This window comes from Oncorhynchus kisutch, linkage group LG27 (assembly GCF_002021735.2).
Source record: "Oncorhynchus kisutch isolate 150728-3 linkage group LG27, Okis_V2, whole genome shotgun sequence".
Lineage (NCBI taxonomy): Eukaryota > Metazoa > Chordata > Actinopteri > Salmoniformes > Salmonidae > Oncorhynchus > Oncorhynchus kisutch.
The window spans coordinates 34,291,513-34,300,586 of NC_034200.2; the positions used below are offsets into that span (position 1 = coordinate 34,291,513).

Sequence of the window (9,074 nt, forward strand, 5' to 3'; positions counted from 1 at the left end):
ACTCTAATGATTGACGGTTCAACAAGGGAGTGGCCTTTTGCTGCTGGGGCTATAAATAAAAAATAAAAAACTAGTCCAACGCTCTAACCACTAGGCTACGCTGCCGAATGATAAGACAGTGCTCTTCCTCAAAGCTCTCAGCTCTGCTGGTCTAACGAGACATTCCTTATGACTAACGAGCAAGCGTTGTCACTCTACACTCTCTAGTCTGTTTCTCATTCTCTCTTGTCATTCCCTGTAATCACATGGCTTGGTCTAATGAGGTTTGGGCTGGTTTTTGGGTTATAACGACGGATTCTTTTTAAAGCTGAGCGAACAGAGGCAGAATCACAGGAGTGAAGAAATGTTCCCTTTGATCCTGGATCAGTGGATGTGTGTTTGTGAATTTCTTTTAGATATTTGGGGGTATTTCTGTGTGTGTATGTTTAATAACCTATGAGTGCATATTCATTTATATTATTTTACTGTGTGTATGTGTGTGTGTGTGTCCTCACAAAAATAGTATTACACAAATGTGTGTGTGTGTTCGCATTTTTGCATGCATGCGCCTGGTGTGTAAGCATGCACACGAACATACAGTATCTACATACAGTACATACAGTACATACATACAGTACATACAGTACATACATACAGTACATACATACAGTATCTACATACAGTACATACAGTACATACATACAGTATCTACATACAGTACATACAGTACATACATACAGTATCTACATATAGTATCTATATACAGTACATACATACAGTATCTACATATAGTATCTACATACAGTATCTACATACAGTATCTACATACAGTATCTACATACAGTACATACAGTACATACATACAGTATCTACATACAGTACATACATACAGTATCTACATATAGTATCTATATACAGTATCTACATACAGTATCTACATACAGTATCTACATACAGTACATACAGTACATACATACAGTATCTACATACAGTACATACATACAGTATCTACATACAGTATCTATATACAGTACATACATACAGTATCTACATATAGTATCTATATACAGTACATACATACAGTATCTACATATAGTATCTACATACAGTATCTACATACAGTATCTACATACAGTATCTACATACAGTACATACAGTACATACATACAGTATCTACATACAGTACATACAGTACATACATACAGTACATACAGTACATACATACAGTACATACATACAGTATCTACATACAGTACATACATACAGTATCTACATATAGTATCTATATACAGTACATACATACAGTATCAAATCAAATCAAATCAAATGTATTTATAAAGCCCTTCGTACATCAGCTGATATCTCAAAGTGCTGTACAGAAACCCAGCCTAAAACCCCAAACAGCAAGCAATGCAGGTGTAGAAGCACGGTGGCTAGGAAAAACTCCCTAGAAAGGCCAATACCTAGGAAGAAACCTAGAGAGGAACCAGGCTATGTGGGGTGGCCAGTCCTCTTCTGGCTGTGCCGGGTGGAGATTATAACAGAACATGGTCAAGATGTTCAATGTTCATAAATGACCAGCATGGTCGAATAATAATAAGGCAGAACAGTTGAAACTAGAGCAGCAGCACAGTCAGGTGGAAGTTGAAACTGGAGCAGCAGCATGGCCAGGTAGACTGGGGACAGCAAGGAGTCATCATGTCAGGTAGTCCTGGGGCATGGTCCTAGGGCTCAGGTCAGTTGAAACTGGAACAGCAGCATGGCCAGGTGGACTGGGGACAGCAAGGAGTCATCATGTCAGGTAGTCCTGGGGCATGGTCCTAGGGCTCAGGTCCTCCGAGAGAGAGAAAGAAAGAGAGAAGGAGAGAATTAGAGAACGCACACTTAGATTCACACAGGACACCGAATAGGACAGGAGAAGTACTCCAGATATAACAAACTGACCCCAGCCCCCCGACACATAAACTACTGCAGCATAAATACTGGAGGCTGAGACAGGAGGGGTCAGGAGACACTGTATCTACATATAGTATCTACATACAGTATCTACATACAGTACATACAGTACATACATACAGTATCTACATACAGTACATACAGTACATACATACAGTACATACATACAGTATCTACATACAGTACATACAGTACATACATACAGTATCTACATACAGTACATACAGTACATACATAGAGTATCTACATATAGTATCTATATACAGTACATACATACAGTATCTACATATAGTATCTACATACAGTATCTACATACAGTATCTACATACAGTATCTATATACAGTACATACATACAGTATCTACATACAGTATCTACATACAGTATCTACATATAGTATCTATATACAGTACATACATACAGTATCTACATACAGTATCTACATACAGTATCTACATATAGTATCTACATACAGTATCTACATACAGTACCTCCCAGTGAGTGTGTGTGGTGTGTGTTTACCTAGACGTGTGTGTATACACTCTCACCTCCCAGTGTGTGTGTGTGGTGTGTGTTTACCTAGACGTGTGTGTATACACTCTCACCTCCCAGTGTGTGTGTGTGGTGTGTGTCTACCTAGACGTGTGTGTATACACTCTCACCTCCCAGTGTGTGTGTGTGGTGTGTGTCTACCTAGACGTGTGTGTATACACTCTCACCTCCCAGTGTGTGTGTGTGGTGTGTGTCTACCTAGACGTGTGTGTATACACTCTCATCTCCCAGTGTGTGTGTGTGGTGTGTGTCTACCTAGACGTGTGTGTATACACTCTCACCTCCCAGTGTGTGTGTGTGGTGTGTGTCTACCTAGACGTGTGTGTATACACTCTCACCTCCCAGTGTGGTGTGTGTCTACCTAGACGTGTGTGCTCCAGGACCAGCTGTCAGTGGAGGTGCGTGCAAGGACAGACGCCCAGGCCCGTGTCCAGAGACTCCTGCTGCAGAACACTGACCTGCTGCAGCACATCTCCCTACTGGTCAAACAGATCCAGGAGCTGGAGCTCAAGGCTGCTGGAGGACTCAGCTCCAGTGACTGGCTTTGCTTCTTTATCCATTCTCTCTTCTCTTATCCCTCGCTTTCCTTCTTCTCCCCCTCACTCTTCATCCCTCTTTCAGACATCTCTCCCCTCTCATCCCTGTTTCTCTTCTCATCTCTCCCCTCTCATCCCTGTTTCTCATCTCTCCTCTCTCATCCCTGTTTCTCATCTCTCCCCTCTCATCCCTGTTTCTCATCTCTCCCCTCTCATCCCTGTTTCTCATCTCTCCCCTCTCATCCCTGTTTCTCATCTCTCCTCTCTCATCCCTGTTTCTCATCTCTCCCCTCTCATCCCTGTTTCTCTTCTCATCTCTCCCCTCTCATCCCTTTTTCTCATCTCTCCCCTCTCATCCCTGTTTCTCATCTCTCCCCTCTCATCCCTGTTTCTCATCTCTCCCCTCTCATCCCTGTTTCTCTTCTCATCTCTCCCCTCTCATCCCTGTTTATTTTCCCATCTCTCCCCTCTCATCCCTGTTTCTCATCTCTCCCCTCTCATCCCTTTTTCTCTTCTCATCTCTCCCCTCTCATCCCTGTTTATTTTCCCATCTCTCCCCTCTCATCCCTTTTTCTCTTCTCATCTCTCCCCTCTCATCCCTGTTTCTCATCTCTCCCCCCTCATCCCTGTTTATTTTCCCATCTCTCCCCTCTCATCCCTTTTTCTCTTCTCATCTCTCCCCTCTCATCCCTGTTTATTTTCCCATCTCTCCCCTCTCATCCCTGTTTATTTTCCCATCTCTCCCCTCTCATCCCTGTTTATTTTCCCATCTCTTCCCTCTCATCCCTGTTTATTTTCCCATCTCTTCCCTCTCATCCCTGTTTATTTTCCCATCTCTTCCCTCTCATCCCTGTTTATTTTCCCATCTCTCCCCTCTCATCCCTGTTTCTCTTCTCATCTCTCCCCTCTCATCCCTGTTTATTTTCCCATCTCTCCCCTCTCATCCCTGTTTCTCATCTCTCCCCTCTCATCCCTGTTTATTTTCCCATCTCTCCCCTCCCATCCCTGTTTCTCATCTCTCCCCTCTCATCCCTTTTTCTCATCTCTCCCCTCTCATCCCTGTTTCTCATCTCTCCCCTCTCATCCCTGTTTCTCTTCTCATCTCTCCCCTCTCATCCCTGTTTATTTTCCCATCTCTCCCCTCTCATCCCTGTTTCTCATCTCTCCCCTCTCATCCCTTTTTCTCTTCTCATCTCTCCCCTCTCATCCCTGTTTATTTTCCCATCTCTCCCCTCTCATCCCTTTTTCTCTTCTCATCTCTCCCCTCTCATCCCTGTTTCTCATCTCTCCCCCCTCATCCCTGTTTATTTTCCCATCTCTCCCCTCTCATCCCTTTTTCTCTTCTCATCTCTCCCCTCTCATCCCTGTTTATTTTCCCATCTCTTCCCTCTCATCCCTGTTTATTTTCCCATCTCTTCCCTCTCATCCCTGTTTATTTTCCCATCTCTCCCCTCTCATCCCTGTTTATTTTCCCATCTCTCCCCTCTCATCCCTGTTTCTCTTCTCATCTCTCCCCTCTCATCCCTGTTTATTTTCCCATCTCTCCCCTCTCATCCCTGTTTCTCATCTCTCCCCTCTCATCCCTGTTTATTTTCCCATCTCTCCCCTCTCATCCCTGTTTCTCATCTCTCCCCTCTCATCCCTTTTTCTCTTCTCATCTCTCCCCTCTCATCCCTGTTTATTTTCCCATCTCTCCCCTCTCATCCCTTTTTCTCTTCTCATCTCTCCCCTCTCATCCCTGTTTCTCATCTCTCCCCTCTCATCCCTGTTTATTTTCCCATCTCTCCCCTCTCATCCCTGTTTATTTTCCCATCTCTCCCCTCTCATCCCTTTTTCTCTTCTCATCTCTCCCCTCTCATCCCTGTTTATTTTCCCATCTCTCCCCTCTCATCCCTGTTTATTTTTCCATCTCTCCCCTCTCATCCCTGTTTATTTTCCCATCTCTTCCCTCTCATCCCTGTTTATTTTCCCATCTCTTCCCTCTCATCCCTGTTTATTTTCCCATCTCTTCCCTCTCATCCCTGTTTATTTTCCCATCTCTTCCCTCTCATCCCTGTTTATTTTCCCATCTCTCCCCTCTCATCCCTGTTTATTTTCCCATCTCTCCCCTCTCATCCCTGTTTCTCTTCTCATCTCTCCCCTCTCATCCCTGTTTATTTTCCCATCTCTCCCCTCTCATCCCTGTTTCTCATCTCTCCCCTCTCATCCCTGTTTATTTTCCCATCTCTCCCCTCCCATCCCTGTTTCTCATCTCTCCCCTCTCATCCCTTTTTCTCATCTCTCCCCTCTCATCCCTGTTTCTCATCTCTCCCCTCTCATCCCTGTTTCTCTTCTCATCTCTCCCCTCTCATCCCTGTTTATTTTCCCATCTCTCCCCTCTCATCCCTGTTTCTCATCTCTCCCCTCTCATCCCTTTTTCTCTTCTCATCTCTCCCCTCTCATCCCTGTTTATTTTCCCATCTCTCCCCTCTCATCCCTTTTTCTCTTCTCATCTCTCCCCTCTCATCCCTGTTTCTCATCTCTCCCCCCTCATCCCTGTTTATTTTCCCATCTCTCCCCTCTCATCCCTTTTTCTCTTCTCATCTCTACCCTCTCATCCCTGTTTATTTTCCCATCTCTCCCCTCTCATCCCTTTTCTCTTCTCATCTCTCCCCTCTCATCCCTGTTTATTTTCCCATCTCTCCCCTCTCATCCCTGTTTATTTTCCCATCTCTCCCCTCTCATCCCTGTTTATTTTCCCATCTCTCCCCTCTCATCCCTGTTTATTTTCCCATCTCTCCCCTCTCATCCCTGTTTATTTTCCCATCTCTTCCCTCTCATCCCTGTTTATTTTCCCATCTCTTCCCTCTCATCCCTGTTTATTTTCCCATCTCTTCCCTCTCATCCCTGTTTATTTTCCCATCTCTTCCCTCTCATCCCTGTTTATTTTCCCATCTCTCCCCTCTCATCCCTGTTTATTTTCCCATCTCTCCCCTCTCATCCCTGTTTCTCTTCTCATCTCTCCCCTCTCATCCCTGTTTATTTTCCCATCTCTCCCCTCTCATCCCTGTTTCTCATCTCTCCCCTCTCATCCCTGTTTATTTTCCCATCTCTCCCCTCTCATCCCTGTTTCTCATCTCTCCCCTCTCATCCATTTTTCTCTTCTCATCTCTCCCCTCTCATCCCTGTTTATTTTCCCATCTCTCCCCCTCATCCCTTTTTCTCTTCTCATCTCTCCCCTCTCATCCCTGTTTCTCATCTCTCCCCTCTCATCCCTGTTTATTTTCCCATCTCTCCCCTCTCATCCCTGTTTACTTTCCCATCTCTCCCCTCTCATCCCTTTTTCTCTTCTCATCTCTCCCCTCTCATCCCTGTTTATTTTCCCATCTCTCCCCTCTCATCCCTGTTTATTTTTCCATCTCTCCCCTCTCATCCCTGTTTATTTTCCCATCTCTTCCCTCTCATCCCTGTTTATTTTCCCATCTCTCCCCTCTCATCCCTGTTTATTTTCCCATCTCTCCCCTCTCATCCCTTTTTCTCTTCTCATCTCTCCCCTCTCATCCCTGTTTCTCATCTCTCCCCTCACATCCCTGTTTATTTTCCCATCTCTCCCCTCTCATCCCTGTTTATTTTCCCATCTCTCCCCTCTCATCCCTTTTTCTCTTCTCATCTCTCCCCTCTCATCCCTGTTTATTTTCCCATCTCTCCCCTCTCATCCCTGTTTATTTTTCCATCTCTCCCCTCTCATCCCTGTTTATTTTCCCATCTCTTCCCTCTCATCCCTGTTTATTTTCCCATCTCTCCCCTCTCATCCCTGTTTATTTTCCCATCTCTTCCCTCTCATCCCTGTTTATTTTCCCATCTCTTCCCTCCCATCCCTGTTTATTTTCCCATCTCTTCCCTCTCATCCCTGTTTATTTTCCCATCTCTTCCCTCTCATCCCTGTTTATTTTCCCATCTCTTCCCTCTCATCCCTGTTTATTTTCCCATCTCCCCCCTCTCATCCCTGTTTATTTTCCCATCTCCCCCCTCTCATCTTTCATCCTTTTCTTCTCCTTTTTCTGTACTGTCATGTATTTAATAATCATCAGAATTGACATAACAGCTTATCAGTAACGCTGTCATCTTGCCTGTCATCTTGCCTGTTATCTGCCTGTCCTCTTGTCTGTCATCTTGCCTGTCATCTTGCCTGTTATCTGCCTGTCCTCTTGTCTGTCATCTTGCCTGTCATCTTGCCTGTTATCTGCCTGTCCTCTTGTCTGTCATCTTGCCTGTCATCTTCCCTGTTACCTGTCTCTCATCCTGCCTGTCATCTTGCTTGTTATCTGCCTGTCCTCTTGCCTGTCATCTTGCCTGTTATCTGCCTGTCCTCTTGTCTGTCATCTTGCCTGTCATCTTGCCTGTTAACTGCCTATCATCCTACCTGTCATCTTGCCTGTTATCTGCCTGTCCTCTTGTCTGTCATCTTGCCTGTCATCTTCCCTGTTACCTGTCTCTCATCCTGCCTGTCATCTTGCCTGTTATCTGCCTGTCCTCTTGTCTGTCATCTTACCTATCATCTTCCCTGTTACCTGTCTCTCATCCTGCCTGTCATCTTGCCTGTTATCTTGCCTGTCATCTTGCCCTTTCCAGTTTATCATAATCTCCGCTCTCAATTATCCCCTCAAATCACCTCCTCTCTCTCATCTCTCTCTTCCCTCCACTCATCTTCTTTCCTCCATTCCCACTAGTTATCTTTATTTTATTTGTAACTTTCATTATTTATCCCTCTTTCAATCTCAATCTCACTCTCTCTCTTCTCTGTTTTCTCCACAGTGGGCTCCCAGGACAGTTTGCTGGAGATCACCTTCCGTGCCAAGCCCCCCCTGCGTGACGCCCCCACCATCCCCACCTCCATGGGCCCCCAGCAGGGTCAGTCCCAGATCAACAATGGCCCATGGGCCTCCACCTTAACAGGGTCCTCTCCACCAGGGACCAGGGCCCCGGAGAGCTTCTCTCTGGGGCCTGGCGGCAGTGCCGTGAGGCTGGAGTGCTTCCGCTTCCCCCGCCGCAGGGGAGAGGAGCCCCACCAGAACCAAGACCAGGAGGGGGAGAGTCCGAGCTCAGGCGGCCCAGACGGGGACTCCCCTGTGGGTGGAGAGGAGGTCCTTGGAGCCCTGGAGCTCCTCCGGTTCCGGGAGTCGGGGATCGGTTCGGAATACGAGTCCAACACGGACGAGAGCAGTGACAGGGACAGCTGGGGGCAGGGCGAGGGGGCGGGGCCTGAGGGCACGGCACGCCTCTTCAACGTGCTGAACGCAGAGAGCCCTTCAGACTGTCTGGATGATGAGATGGCTGTGTAGCCCTCCACAGCTCTGCTTCACTCAGTCATAGCATATACAGTAGTGCTATAGTGCTGTTGACAGTTCTCCTCCCTCCAAACTCTGCTCACAGTACTTTTGTTTAATATTTGTTAATATTTATGAGATATTAATTTATATTTATTTGATATTTGTTTATATTTGTTATACTTGCTAAATATGTTTTTTTTGTTGCATTGTTTACATATGTTGGATATTTAATTATTTGTTTATTTTTGCAGTTTTTGTTTATATTTGGTCACATTTGTTTATATTTGATGCAGTTGTTTACATGTGTTTGATGCAGTTGTTTATATATTTTCATTTATTTTGTCTCAGCACTTGACTTTCTGCTGCTGTTTCTACTCCCCTGGGCTTATTGCAGTGTAGTTGTAGTCTGTGTCAGAGCCATCTAAATATATGACTCTGGTCTGTATCATATATCTAAATATATGACTCTGGTCTGTATCATATATCTAAATATATGACTCTGGTCTGTATCATATATCTAAATATATGACTCTGGTCTGTATCATATATCTAAATATATGACTCTGGTCTGTATCATATATCTAAATATATGACTCTGGTCTGTATCATATATCTAAATATATGACTCTGGTCTGTATCATATATCTAAATATATGACTCTGGTCTGTATCATATATCTGAATATATGACTCTGGTCTGTATCATATATCTAAATATATGACTCTGGTCTGTATCATATATCT

The 9,074-nt window shown here is 44.8% G+C and overlaps 1 protein-coding gene across 1 annotated transcript in view; it reads left to right on the forward strand.

The window, feature by feature from the left end:
- The window catches only part of LOC109871837 (carboxyl-terminal PDZ ligand of neuronal nitric oxide synthase protein), a 31,385-nt gene extending 22,910 nt beyond the window's left edge, over positions 1 to 8,475 (forward strand). The window contains exons 9-10 of the mRNA XM_031807239.1: positions 2,852 to 3,020; positions 7,817 to 8,475. Of these exons, the coding sequence (XP_031663099.1) occupies positions 2,852 to 3,020; positions 7,817 to 8,343 (696 nt within the window). The 3' untranslated portion in view covers positions 8,344 to 8,475. The remainder of the gene's footprint in view (positions 1 to 2,851; positions 3,021 to 7,816) is intronic.
- Positions 8,476 to 9,074: the final 599 nt, after the last annotated feature.